The sequence below is a fragment of the Salvia hispanica genome, chromosome 1, assembly GCF_023119035.1.
Source record: "Salvia hispanica cultivar TCC Black 2014 chromosome 1, UniMelb_Shisp_WGS_1.0, whole genome shotgun sequence".
In the NCBI taxonomy this organism is placed as follows: domain Eukaryota; kingdom Viridiplantae; phylum Streptophyta; class Magnoliopsida; order Lamiales; family Lamiaceae; genus Salvia; species Salvia hispanica.
In genome coordinates this window covers 48917615-48932070 of record NC_062965.1, presented here as the reverse complement: position 1 = coordinate 48932070, position 14456 = coordinate 48917615, and the positions used below count along the sequence as shown (strand labels likewise).

Genomic DNA, 14456 nt, shown 5'->3' with positions numbered 1-14456 from the left:
TAAGTAGTATATCATATCACGTTCTTCGGGGTCAGACATCTCAGCAGGGTAGAACCAAACCAAGCCCGGATGTAGCCAAGTAGGAATATGCACATCCACATCAAAACCCTACCAATCAATTTTAATCAAATAATATAACTCCTAATTAAATTACCATGTTGATGATGATGATATTTGGATGACTTACACCGCTATTGCGGATTTGACTGATGTATTTTAGAACAGCCTCGTGGTCGTAAGGATATTTTTCCATCTCCATCTCTCTCTCTTTTGTAAGGCCGCGACGTTTGCGATAATATACCGTTGGATCAAAATCTTCCTCTTCGAATTTCATCTTATCTTGGTAGATACTCAATTGTAGGGATCAGATCACTCGGGATTCGCTAATTACCGGGACCTCTTTATTGATTGATCTCTGAGATGGCTAATCTCAGAAATTACAAGCCAAGTACAAACGGTGATACAAGATTACAAGTAATCTAACCCACTGATATATCTAACTATTACAGGTATCGAACCCTAACTGAAGCCCTAACAATTCCAAGATCTCAACCAATCTTGAATCCTAGTCCTTGCCCAATTAGTACCTGCACACTCAAGTAGATAGATTAGCAAATCAACACAAGATCATTTCGGATCTAAGTAGCAACAAACAAATGCAACAAAGACAGAACAGTAAGGATATGGCTCAGGTCACAACAGTGATAAGGATCCATGTATTTTATGATCCATTTCCCAAGAATTACCCATTTAATTATGCTTGATCTAACTATTTTTGTGAGATTGATTTTCAATTTATCAACACAAGGCAAAAGATAATAAAGATCCAACCAACAAAAATTGATGGGCATAATACTGATTGAAGACAGCTGCAGGTACAAGCTTTGGTGCACGGCTTCCATGGTCGTATCATCCTCCCCTTTTTGGGAAAAAGGTTTGTCCTCAAATCTGACCCTTCCCTCTTCCTCGCTTCCCCCACCCCTCGGGGTGTTTTGGGGTTTGTGGCATGACCTCCCTCTTATCCTTGGCCCCCAAACCGCCCATGGCCACCCCGGAGGGCACTCCCCTTGGCCCGTGGTTCATTTCCTCCCCTCCCGGGAAAAGGGGTTTGGGTTTTCTAAAAGGGGTTTTGTTCCCACAACTACAAAATAGAAGGAGAGCAAGTCAAATATAAAAGTACGACAAAAGATTGAGACCACTAACGGCTCAAGAGACAATACTACACCAAAGACGTTGTATGGACTTCCAAATTCATGTTCCTCTCAAGCTAAAGGCCAAGTACAATAAAGATGAGAACACAAATTAATGAATCATTTCATGTCCAAATCCCACCCATAAAATAAAAGACAAACTCATCAAGATACCCTTCATACCAAAACTCAAATAACTTCACAATATAGGTACAAAGATGTGGGTGCAAATAAACATAGATATTCGTTCACAATGTATTTTCCCAAACAAAGCCATTAGATTTTAAATTTTTCCCCAAATAGACCATAAAACATCCCAACTCCATTGAATGGTTTAATGGAAATCCCAATTAAAAGCAATCAACATGCCAAAACACACTCCTCAAGCCCCCTTGTTTCTATTTGGTTGAATCCCCATCAAATGATCCCCAAAATTTTGAACATCTTCACAAAAGATTTGGCTTTCTCAAAAAGAGTAGGATATACAAGAAAGGGTCCTCATGGGGAATTAAAAGGTAACCGAATAAGGTTTTTATTCACAAGTTTCCCCATTCTCAAGGTTAAGAAACAAAAGCCAAAAGAAACCATTGATACATCACCCTTTTGCTCAAATAAGACCCTCCCCACAAATTGACAAACCTATTCAAACACTAGATAGGTTTCACAACACCAAGTTTGAAAGAAGGATTATCTTTCAACAAACAAAGTTCATCCGGGGATGATTTCATCCCATTCCCCCCATCAATTTCAAGGGATTATAAAAAATAAGGGGGAAAATGTGTCCAAAAACCCTTTTGCACAACATGGAGAAAAAACACATCACCATGGTATGAAACTTGAAAAAAGTTTCAACAAGTATCATGAGAAACTTGTCAAAATAAGCCCCACAATTGCTCCAAAAATTTTTTAGACCCCCTTTAAAAAAATTACCCCTAGCCATTAAATACAATAAATCCACAAAAACATTTTGAGGGGAAAAAACCCTTTTAAAAGGGCCATGAAACCCCAACCCCTTTGAAGGTTTAACCCTTTTTAAGGGAAGAAGCAAACCCCAAAGTTCTAAAAAAATCAATAGTTTCACTTCTCTTGGTCCTACTATTCTCTTGACATATAAATGAAACTAAAAGGTTACTAAAAAAAAAGAACCTAGCCATTTTAAGATGCAAGGAAGTAACCCCACATTCAAGATAGAATCCACAAGAGAAATGGCATGTCTCTCAATGCTTGGGAAATCAAGAAAGGATCAATATATGGTGAAAATTTGAATCATTCAAAGATTCAAGATCATGAGACCACACAAAGTCTAATAACAAATCTATCAACACAAAAGGGACTTTTCTATTTAATCATATGCAAGGAAGCATAAAAGGCGACAAGGATGTACTTGAACCTTGGGCAGAGTTCATCCACTTGCCCTTGTTCCTCTTGGCCCTTCTCCCGGGGCATAAAAATCCGCCATTGCAAATTTTGGGGCTTCAATTTTCCCTATCTTCAATTAAATTTCCACCCCATTCATCAACACAAAAAAACATTAAAGAAATATTAAGGGGGGGCTTATTTTCCTCACCAAGGGCAAGAGGCAAAACATTTGGGGGCCCCCCAAAGGGGGGCCTTAGAATTTCCAACAAACCCTTTTTCACTTTTGGGTTGTGGTTTTTTTTTCCCCATTTTATATTTTTCTTTTCTCTCACCCCACCACCTCTCAATTTTTTCACCTCACACTCTTATCTTTTTTCACGCTTCTTGGCTTTTTTTGGCCCAAATTTTTCTTTCAAAACCCTTTTTCTCTCGTTTTTTTTTTACTAATTTGGTTTAAGCTCATCAAAGGAGACATTTCCCCCTATACATCAAGAGGGGGTTATGTGAAAAAAGGAAAGAAGAGGGAAATTTGGGCAAAGAATTTTATGAGTTTCTTCTTTGGTTCGTGTCAACACCACCATTGGGAGGTAGGCCTCAATCGAGCTCTATATGAGACTTCTTCTTCAATTCTTCTCAAACCCCTTTTTGGCTAACCTCCCCTCACCCTCCCAGAAAGCCACTCTCTATGAGACTTTGGGAAAACGTTTTCCCCCCGACTTCCCCTATCAAGTCCATCTTCATGGTACCTTGATTAATCACCTCTATCATCACCATAGAGCCCCAATTTTTCTCTTGTTGATTGCCCTCCCCAAAACTACCAAACCTCCATTCTCATCCCGATTTACCATATTCCCTCCCAAATTTCCCCCCCCAAGACTCCACCCCTCCATGTTGGTTTTTACCCCAAAAACCCTACCCTCATTTCCCCCTTCCCCCCTATTGGCTCCACCCTCGACAAAACATCTTTTTGCCGGAAGCTTTGAGATGTAGATGGTCACTTTAAAAGGGACGGATCTTGATGCCAACCTCCTTTTGGGCCCCAAACCCAAAGTGTTTTTTATTGGGTTTTCCCTCGGGGCTCGAACTCCCCTTTAGGGGATCCTCCGGGGGATCCCTTCCCTCTCTTGTTTGGTTTACTAAAATCTTCTAATTTTTGGGGCATCATCTCCTTCCCCCTTGGGTTTTGGGAAATTCTTGAGCCCCCCTTCTCGACTTCCTGTCGCCCCCCATTTTGTTGGATGGTGGGGAGGCATCAAAATTTTCCCAAAAAAAAAAGCAGGGTTTGAGATTAATGAACATATGGACACCAAGTAGTAAATACCAAAGTAATAATGATTAAACATATGAAAGCAAAGAAAACTAGGCCTAGAGCAAACACACACACTAAAGAACACAAGACATGGGATGAAGCTTTATGCTGAAATCTGGCTGATCTTTATGAATTTTTTTGGTATTGATCCCCGCGCCCAATTTGGATGAATTTTAGTGGATAGATTCCCAAACAACTCTAGATCAAGGGAAAAATAGCCATATATAGTCAGATTTGATGATTGGATATGTTTTGTATGGTTTTCTCCAACTATGCCAAAACAGGGCAATGATGCTAATCTCCATGGTTAACTAGGCAAACGAAGTAATGTTTTGATGAAATTTTGCAGGTACGTAGGTCACATAACATAGATCATACACACCAAATTTCAGCTTAATCTAAGCACAATTGATCAATCCGATCATCCCAACAAAACATAGCAAAAACAAAAGAACAAAAGGAAAAAAAACCTAACCCAAAGCAACAATAGATCAAACGCCTAGTGGGTACTAGGCTCTGATACCAAATGATAAGGATCCATGTATTTTATGATCCATTTCCCAAGGATTACCCATTTAATGATGCTTGATCTAACTATTTTTGTGAGATTGATTTTCAATTTATCAACACAAGGCAAAAGATAATAAAGATCCAACCAACAAAAATTGAATCTAAACAAGAATGGATGGAAGATTAGGAATGTAAAGCATGTGTATAAAGATGAGATAAGAGAGCTACAACCATAGGACCTTAACCAAAAAGATGGAGACAACCCTAGGCAACTTTCATTAGCTCTATCACCCCTTGGCTCCACTACTCAATGGATACACTCCATTGATGCATACCTCTACTTGAATCAATCAAAGATGGAAACAAGCAACCTTCAAGGAAGGAATTGGATACATTCCTCAAAGAGGAAAAACTCACAAAGGAGATATCTTAATCACAATCTTATCTCAATCTAGAATGAAAAATGACACCAAAAAGATATTTATACTAAGAGCCCAAAATGTGAAAAAGGCCCACAAAAACTAAGTCTCGGGTGATTCACCCGGTCGGGTGAATTGTGCGGTCCAAAACACCCGCCCGGGTGTTTCTTCTGGAATCTGGAAATGCTTCACATCACTTTCACCCGGTCGGGTGATTTTCATGGTGAAAACACCCGCCCGGGTGTTCCTTCTGGAGCTCCCTGCCTGTTCTGCGCGGCTTTAGTAAATCGTCCATAACTCTCTCCTCCGAACTCCGATTGGGGCGTGTAAGATACCCACGCGAAGCTCTCTCAAAGACGAAGATAATTGTGGCAGTTTCAAAGCATTTGGAAGTCATCTTGATGGTCATAATACTGATTGAAGACAGCTGCAGGTACAAGCTTTGGTGCACGGCTTCCATGGTCGTATCAAACAGTGACTACACCAGGCCAAGGACCTCACCACACGCTTCTACTACAAGTCACACGATGAGAAACCTTTGAATACTAGGTCAGAAAACCCTAGCCACACCGAATGTCCCCCAGACTATCAGAACACCCCCACAATCACCAGAAACTCACAAGATCCTTTCAATTTCTTACTTCTTGACCACCGCTCTTCACCAGATTCTAACCCTAAGTAAGAATCCTTCAAACACTCTGTTGGAAACCGAGAAAGTCTCCAAACTCAAGATCTAAACCGATCAGATCCACTATAACAAGGATCAATCGGTGTAACCCAAAGATCTGAGGAGTTCACCGGCGAAGTCGCCTGAAAACAAGAGAGAGAACGAAGAGAGAAGACGGAGAGAGAGTTCTGGAGTGAGAGAGAGAGAAAACTGAATTAGGGTAAGTGAGAGGTCAGCCTCTCACTTAACAAACACAACACAGAATCAACGGCCACAAAGCTGGATCCAGGTGAGAGATACACGTGGCAGACATCGGTGCAGTCAAGGTATGTAATGGATCAAGCCGGGTTGGGCCACCATTACACAAACATTGGGCCACAGCATTTAATCAATTGGGTCAGGCCCAATGCAAGATTAAATACTTAAGGTCCAACTAAAAGTAGACCATCAATATTCAACATCAATCGATCATTGTAATCTGTAAATTCCTTAACTTCCCTCGTTTTCTTTGCGGAATTGATTTCTGTTACATCAGATTCCAAACAAGTTGTTTCGGCAGTCGGTAGAGTAGGGTTTTCAGCCATAACTATACGATTTCACAATCTCTCTTACTTTTCTCAACGTAAAATGGAGTACTACTACTTTCTATGCAAAGATAGACGACTATTAAAAAAAATTGTTGCTTTTACAGAAAATGAAATTGTTGATAATTATGATTTCTCATAATAATATAATATATCAAGTGTGTTTGGAAATATTATGAATAATTATTAGGATTTTGAATTTATAATAATTGAAATCAGATTTATAATTATTTAATTAATAAAATATTTCTAATTATACTAATATTCATTAAGATTTTCATATTAAGTTATTGATAAGAATACGATAATAATTATTATGATATTAAGATTTTCTTAATATGTTTTATTGATAGCATGATAATAACAATAAGAGATAGTATTTCGTATACTATATTTTAAGAGTGCATTGAGATTTTCTTAATTAGTTATCGATTTATAATAATACTATATACTCCCTCCGTCCCATAAAAATATGGACAATGGATGTGACACGGGAATTAAACCAAAATTGGTCAAGTAAGAAAGAGAAGAAGAACGGTAGTTAAAGTAGTTTTACTGGATAGTGGGAGCTACATTATTAAATTGAACTTTCCAAAAATGGAATGCACATTATGTGGGACTAACGAAGAACGGAGGGAGTAGTGGCAGAGACGCGAGATGAAATCGTGAAGGAGTCTGGAAGAATAGTGAAGGTCAGTTGCAAAGACACATTGTTGGCAGTTGCGAAGCCAAATAGATGGCAGGGTATCCCAACATGTTAATACGTTAATACTTCACTACTATGGAACGTATTAAAATGTGAAAAATGACTCTACTATTATAGAACGGAAGGAATACTTCTTCCGTCACACTTTAAGTGACACATTTTTTTTTTTGATGTTCCACTTTAAATGACACATTTCTAAAAATGGAAACATCACTATCTCTGTTTTTTTTTATTTATCTTACTTTATTCTCTCCACTTAACTCACACAACAACACTACATAAAATACCGTGCCGAAAAAGAAATGTTTCATTTAAAGTGGGACGGAGGAAGTATATTTTTTCATAACATATTAACAACTTTTGCTTAATTACCATGCCGAAATGAATGGGCTAAAATATGATGGAGCATAGAGAGTATATACAAAATATGTTTTGTTTTTAAGATTGTATGTATCCAAATTGAATAAAAACACCAAAATTTGAAATCGAAGCGATAAAAATCTAAAAAAAATATAAACCAGTTTTAAATTTTGATTTGGTTTGGATAGCCTGTGTTTTTCGGATATTTTGGTGCCATATTATCATATAGGCTATTCTTTGTGTAGCGTTGAGGTGCCTACCCTAAAACCAATTCATTAGCAAAAATATGTAATCACTAAAACCCAAGTAGAATTAAAGAATGAATCCATGATGCAAAAACAAAACGCATCATATTTAGAGGTATAAATCAATTAAAAAACAACAGAACTCTTCGCCAACAAACAAAAGAAGAGAAATGGTGATAAGTAGACTTTTCAAATAGTATAACATATATGTACTCATTCAACAACATATAATAAAATAGTAGAGAGTAGAGACGTAACTAAAACTTTTCAAAAATATGACATCAAAATATCTAACATAGTAGCAGAATTGGATCAATGAAGCCAGTTTAACCCTCCACTGCTCGGGCCTCGGGTTTAACCCTCCACTGCCGGAGGGTCCAAGGGGCCCTTCGGTGATAGGAGACAATTGCTTGGATAGTGATAGTAGAAGTAGCAGCTTCTTCTCGATTTTTCACAGCCAGAGTCAAATACATCAGGCCCATGCTGATCATTGAGGTGACAGCCTTTACAACTTCCACAAACCCGAAAGTTTCACTTTTCTGCAATTAAACCATACACTAACTTTCAATCACTAATAAACAAAACAACCCCAATTCATTGATCATTAAATATTTGCTAATCTGTATGTGAGATCACGATGGCTGGGTACAGACATATCAACAGGGAAGAAATTAACCAAGCCCGGATGTAACCAACCAGCAAGACGCACATCCACATCAAAACCCTACCAATACAATTTCAATCAAATAACATAAACTCCTAATTAAATACTCCCTCCGTCCCACAAAGATTGTCCCATTTTTCCATTTCCGTCCGTCCCACAAAGTTTGTCCCATTTCACTTTTACCATTTTTGGTAGTGGACCTCATATTCCACCAACTCATTCCTACTCACATTTTATTATAAAACTAATCCTTTAAAAGTAGGACCCTCATCCCACCAACTTTTTCAACTCACTTTTCATCACATTTCTTAAAACTCGTGGCGAGTTAAAGTGGGACTATCTTTGTGGGACGGAGGGAGTAGTTGTATGTTGATGATGATATTTGGATACTTACACCACTATTGCGGACTTGGCTGATGTATTTTAGAACAGCCTCGCGGTCGAAAGGATTTTTTTCAATACTCTATCTCAATTACACATCTATTGCGGATTTGGCTGATGTCAGAAGGATTTTTTTTATACACTCCATCTCTTCCTTTCTCTTATTGAAATAATTTCCCACAGGATCATAATCTTCCCTTTCGAAGATCATCTTTTTTTGTTACATACTCAATAGATCAACGGTATCGTCATCTGTAAATTCCAAAACTTGCCTCACACTTGGCCGAATCTGATTTCCTCCCTTCAGTTTATCACGCAAACCAAATCGGGTGCTGCTTCTCCATCCGACATATTAGGGGATTTCACATACATGATTTTGCAATAGAGCGATTAGGGTTTATATAGGGTACAAACAATGGGCTGAATGATGGGCCAATGAATCCTTTAATTCAATAGATACCCAATAATAACTAATTGACTAAGGTATTGGATTCTTAGTTAGTAAAGTAGTATTTACAAAAATATGTCATTGCGTTAGAGCAATTGGTCATCATCACCACCATCACCATCACTTGTGTAATACTATATTGACATGTGACAAATTATGTGCAATAGACGAAATAGAATAATGTGACAACATTTAAGAGACAAGAGGGAGTATTTTTTTTATTTGCAAAAAAGAATAATTATATAAATTTTAAAAAGATGAGGCCGATAGAGGGACAGAAAATAAAAGCAAATAGTTTACAGAATTGTTGTTCTTGTACTAGAAATTTAGCATGAGTGCAAATACATAAGTATTTTAGATAGGGAAAAGGGTGATAGGTAGACTTTTCAAACATAACATATATATACACTCATTCACAACATATCTTATAGGAGTATATATCCAATATCAGTGTACACATGAATCTTGCATACATATATGGAAAACATAGTAGAGACATACCAAAAACTTGTCAAAAACATGACATCAAAATATCTGACATAGTGGCAGGAATGGAACAATCAAGGTTTAACTTTAACCCTCCACTGCTCGAGCCTCCGCGTCTGGTTTAACCCTCCACTGCCGGAGGTCGAAAGGGCTATCCCAGTGAAAGTTGACAATTGCTTGGATAGTGATAGTAGCAGCTTCTTCTTGCTTCACCCCAACTCTTTTCACAGCCAGAGTCAAATAGGCCAAGGCGATGCAGTTCGCTGTCGCGACAGCATTGACAACTTCCACAAGCTCGAAAGTTTTGCTTTTCTGCAATTAAACCATATATGTATCAATCATAAATAACCATTTCTTAGATCATTAAAAATTTATAGCAAAGCATAGCATACCATGTCAACATTGATTTCATCAATTGCAACCTTTGCTAGCTTGTACATTAAAGCACGTTCGCCGGGGTCAGACATCTCAACAGGCATGAAATTAACCAAGTTCATGTGTAACCAAGCAGGAATATACACATCCACATCAAAACCCTAGCATCAATTCAATCAATTTCAATAAAATTAATTAAATAAAATAAGTATGATAGTTGAATTGGATGGACTTACACCGCTATTGCGGACTTGGGTGATGTATTTGAGAACAGCCTCGCGATCGTAAGGATATTCTTCCATCTCCTTTAGCTCTTCGTCATCGTAGTCACTTGGGGAATAATCTACCATAGGATCATAATCTTCCCTTTCAAAGATCATCTCTTTTTGGTAGATCCTCAATAGACCAAAGAAATCTGTGAATTCCGAAACCTCCCGCGTTTTCTTTGCCTCCTTTGCCATGCCGGAATCGATTTCTGTTACATCGGATTCCAAAGAAGTTGTTTCTCCAATCGGTAAATTAGGGTTTTCAGCCATAACTATACGATTTCACAACCTCTCTCTCCCTTTCTCAATATAAAAAAGCTTTAATTACTACAATTTGGTGTAGTAAGAGATAGACTATGACAAAAAATTGTTGTTGATTGTTTGGAAAGTAATACGGTTGAAGATTAAGATTTCTCAAGATATAAACCTTGATATATCACGCGTTTGAAAATATTACGAATAATTATAAGGATTTTGAACTTATGTTAATTAACTAACATGATATTAATAATACATTAAGATTTTCATAGTAAGTTATTAACCAAGAATATGATAATTATTATTTTAATTATTTTGATTCCTAATTTTAGTAATTATATTAAGATATTCTTAATAATTTATTAATTGATAACATGATGATCACAATTAGATATAGTAAATAAACGGTCATCTTCTATTACTTATAACATTATAATCCAAAATCGAGATCAAATCTTTACCTTAGATTTTAAAATGAGTGGATGAGATTAAATCTTACAAATCTCAATAAATAGTAGACAAAATATCAAAGGGTAAGATCGTCATTATGTTATCATATGATAATTTTCGTGGGGTTTTTTTTATATCAACATAGTGTATTTTACAAATATCAACAATATGACATAAGAATATCAACACTGGTATAATAAAATATCAACACATATTTATTGAGATTTTTACATGGTTTTATTGAGATTTTATATGCATTATATTGAAATTTTTTGATGTATTTGTTAATAAAAATCTGGTTATCAACATTTAGGAAAACTAAAATAAAAAATATCAAATTTCATCATTCGAACGTCGTCGGAACATATGCAATTGAGATCTTGTTGGAATCCTTATAAAATTTTCTTTAATTTGATATATTTTTTGCAAAAAAATAATTTAAATCGAGAGAGTTAAGTGAATTTAATATTTTAAGATGATTTTAATGATTGGGAATTGACATTAATATTTTATTTAATAATTTTCTTAATTAAAAATATAATCCATGTTGCATTATTTCAACCACTAGATCTTCTAATCTAATGGCTAAGATTTGATCTTAATTTGGAATTGTTAATTAGTTAGCAATTAATCAATCCCCATTAAATAAATATAGTTACTAATATTATAATAATTATATTATAATTAAAATTGAATATTATTATTATTACTACGAATATGAAATGCTATGTAACATAAACGCAAGGAGTCAGGTACAATAGTGGAGGCTAAGGGCAGAAAGGCGGAAACCATGAGCACACTACCAATCCAATATTATTACTCTTCTTCAAACAAACTAAAGAAATTAAAGGGCAACAAGTTTCATATGAAAGATCAAGAGAATCCTAAAGCCGCGCCTATTGAGCATAAAAAAATTCGATCGTGTCGTTGGTGTAAAAAACCAGGACATTTAAACAAAGATTGATATGCTTGGAAGAGAAAATGCGATTAGCTCTTCTCATTGAAGAAAATGAGATTCCAGAAATGTTGAATGTTATGGAGGAAGAAACTGGTGGATCTTTGAAGAGATCAAGGAGATCACTGGATCAGTATTAATCAAGTTTGCCATGTGAGGAGAATAGGCACAATGAGGACCAATTGTAAGTAATCCAGACACAGAGTCAAAGTTGTTACAAATTAGAATGTCTTTGAAGAAGAAGATGATAAATTTATACAAACATGGCGGACTACAAACTAGACAGAGTATTCGTCAAAGAATTCTACCTGGTTTAACCCTCCACTGCTGGAGTTCCAAAGGGCTATCCCAGTGACAGTTGACGATTGCTTGTATAGTAGCAGCTTCTTCTCCCTCCCCTCCAACTTTTTTCACAGCCAGAGTTAAATAAACGAGGGCATAGCACACGTCTGTGGCGACCGCCTCCACAACTTCCACAAGCTCAAAAGTTTTGCTTTTCTGTTATTAAAGCATATATATGTTTCAATCATAAATAAACAGAACCACCCCACCCAATTATTTGATCATTAAACATATATGTATAGCATACCTTGTCAAAATTGATTTCATCAATCGCAACCTTTGCTAGCTTGTAGATAAAATCACGTTTGTTGGGGTAAGACAACATAACAGGGAAGAAATTAACCAAGCCCGAATGTAACCAACCAGGTATACGCACATCCACATCAAAACCCTACCATCATCAATTCAATTCAATTCAATTAATCAAAAGTAACTCTAAATTAAATATATAAAATTAGTATGATAGTTGAATTGGATGGACTTACACCGCTATTGCGGACTTGGGTGATGTATTTGAGAACAGCCTCGCGGTCGTAAGGATGTTCTTCCATATCCTTTCTCTCTTCCTCCTCGTCGTCACTTGCGCAATAATCCACCAAAGGATCGAAATCTTCCTTTTCGAAGATCATCTCTTTTTCGTAGATTCTCAATAAACCAAAGATATCTGTGAATTCCGAAACCTCCCGCGTTTTCTTAGCCTCCTTCGCCATGCCGGAATCGATTTTGGTTACATCTGATTCCAAAGAACTTGCATCTCCAATCGGTAAATTAGGGTTTTCAGCCATAACTATGAAAAAAAATTGTTGGTTGTTTGGAAAGTAATATTGTACTAGAAGATTACGATTTCACAGCATATAAACCTTAACGTATGCCGTATGGTTGGAAATATTATATTTAATTATAAGAATTTTGTACTTATATTAATTAATTAATTAATATATTAATAGAAATTATACTTATTATAATATTTTAATTGATAAATAATTATAATAATAATTATATGAACCTTAAGATTTTTATAATAGATTATAATAAAGAATATATTTCCTCCGTCCCACAAAAGTATTTAGTTTTGATTGAGCACAAATTTTTTAGTGAAGAATGGATCTCACCTTATTTAGAGAAAAAAATAGTTCTAGCTATCTTATGGAACGGATTAAAAATGAAAAAATGAACACTTTTATGGAACAAAGGGAGAAATAATAATCATTATATTATGATTTTTGTTAATTTGGTACCATGACAGAACACAACTACAGATACTATAATAAATAATTACTAGTAGTCTGGCCCATATTATTTGGGAATCTGGCCCAACTTAATGTGAGAGCCCAAAAGTAGTGGGCCCACTTAAGTGTGTTTGCTTCCAGCCACATTTCGTCTTGGAAGTCTCTCGAGATCTTTTTCTCTCGCTCTCTCACTAAAGAAAACTAGTCCATAGACGTTGTACTACTAATATTATTATTATTAGCATTCTCTATTCTTTAATACTACATGACATAGCAATTCAACACTATAGTTGAAGAAATGGAACAATCAAGCCTCCTCCACCTCTGGTTTAACCCTCCACTCCTTAAGCTCCCAAGGGGCATAAAAGGGATCATGGACAATTGCTTGAATAGTGATAGCATCAGTAGTATCTTCTTCAGCTGCCCCAACTTTTTTCACAGCCAGAGTCAAAAACATCAGAGATTCGGCGGACCGCGTCTTTACAGCATTGACAATTTTCACAAGCTCAAAAGTTTTGCTTTTCTGCATAATTTGAACATTAATGTTTCAATCATATATAAACAAAACCCAATATTTGATCTCAATCATCATTAAATACTACTACTAGCATACCATGTCAATATTGATTTCATGAATTGCAAGCTTTGCTCGCTCATACACATAATAATGACGTTGAGGATCACACAGAGGAAGGTGGATGAAAAACCAGCCCAGATCCAGCCAACGATGGAGCTTCACATCCACATCAAAACCCTAGCATTTCACAACAATCAATTTCAGTCAAAACTAAATTAAATGAAATTGATATATTTGGATTGGATGGACTTACACCGCTATTGCGGACTTGGCTGATGTATTTGAGAACGGGCCCCTTGTCGAAGGGAACACTTTGTCTCTTCTCCTCTATTACGTCATCATCATCAACATCACTGTCGCAATAATCTCTCAAAAGATCGAAATCTTCCTTTTCGAAGATCATCTTACTTTTGAAAAAATGCAGTAGGCCACCGAAATCTGTGAATTCCGACACCTGACGAGATTCCTTTGCCATGGCCGAATCGATTTTGGTTATTTTAGCGGAAGGTGTTTCTCCAATCGAGAAATCAGGGTTTTCAGCTATAGGCAGTCAAGCAAATTTGAAACCCTAATTTGCTTCTAATAATATGTACAGGGTAATAATTTTCTCAAATAAAATAAATACGAGTACTGAAATTTTCTTTTTTGTATACTCCAAAGCAAAAATCTCGACCAA

The 14456-nt window shown here is 36.3% G+C and overlaps 3 protein-coding genes across 3 annotated transcripts; all 3 read right to left on the bottom strand.

Annotated features, from left to right (window-relative positions):
- Positions 1–9415: 9415 nt before the first annotated feature.
- LOC125199319 lies at positions 9416–10239 on the bottom strand. Its single transcript, XM_048097380.1, has 3 exons — positions 9940–10239; positions 9721–9864; positions 9416–9640 (listed from the first exon to the last, which is right to left on the bottom strand). Exons 1-3 carry the CDS (start codon positions 10237–10239, stop codon positions 9416–9418), a joined length of 669 nt encoding a protein of 222 aa, XP_047953337.1.
- Positions 10240–11926: 1687 nt separating this feature from the next.
- LOC125199309 lies at positions 11927–12759 on the bottom strand. The gene is made up of 3 exons (XM_048097370.1): positions 12460–12759; positions 12222–12365; positions 11927–12130 (listed from the first exon to the last, which is right to left on the bottom strand). The coding sequence occupies exons 1-3, from the start codon at positions 12757–12759 to the stop codon at positions 11927–11929; spliced, it is 648 nt and encodes a 215-aa protein (XP_047953327.1).
- Positions 12760–13339: 580 nt separating this feature from the next.
- LOC125201092 lies at positions 13340–14273 on the bottom strand. The gene is made up of 3 exons (XM_048099015.1): positions 14034–14273; positions 13817–13957; positions 13340–13726 (listed from the first exon to the last, which is right to left on the bottom strand). Exons 1-3 carry the CDS (start codon positions 14253–14255, stop codon positions 13511–13513), a joined length of 579 nt encoding a protein of 192 aa, XP_047954972.1. The 5' UTR covers positions 14256–14273; the 3' UTR covers positions 13340–13510.
- Between the last annotated feature and the right edge of the window lie 183 nt (positions 14274–14456).

Excerpts from the sequence above, each read along its gene's own strand:
- LOC125199319 (XM_048097380.1), bottom strand. The coding sequence starts at position 10,239 with ATGGCTGAAAACCCTAATTTACCGATTGGAGAAACAACTTCTTTGGAA. Across the intron at positions 9,865-9,939 it reads CCCAAGTCCGCAATAGCGGT|GGTTTTGATGTGGATGTGTA; the intron begins GTAAGTCCATCC and ends AATTGATGCTAG. Across the intron at positions 9,641-9,720 it reads ATGAAATCAATGTTGACATG|AAAAGCAAAACTTTCGAGCT; the intron begins GTATGCTATGCT and ends GTTTAATTGCAG.
- LOC125199309 (XM_048097370.1), bottom strand. The coding sequence starts at position 12,759 with ATGGCTGAAAACCCTAATTTACCGATTGGAGATGCAAGTTCTTTGGAA. Across the intron at positions 12,366-12,459 it reads CCCAAGTCCGCAATAGCGGT|GGTTTTGATGTGGATGTGCG; the intron begins GTAAGTCCATCC and ends TGATGATGGTAG. Across the intron at positions 12,131-12,221 it reads ATGAAATCAATTTTGACAAG|AAAAGCAAAACTTTTGAGCT; the intron begins GTATGCTATACA and ends CTTTAATAACAG.
- LOC125201092 (XM_048099015.1), bottom strand. The coding sequence starts at position 14,255 with ATGGCAAAGGAATCTCGTCAGGTGTCGGAATTCACAGATTTCGGTGGC. Across the intron at positions 13,958-14,033 it reads GCCAAGTCCGCAATAGCGGT|GGTTTTGATGTGGATGTGAA; the intron begins GTAAGTCCATCC and ends GTGAAATGCTAG. Across the intron at positions 13,727-13,816 it reads ATGAAATCAATATTGACATG|AAAAGCAAAACTTTTGAGCT; the intron begins GTATGCTAGTAG and ends CAAATTATGCAG.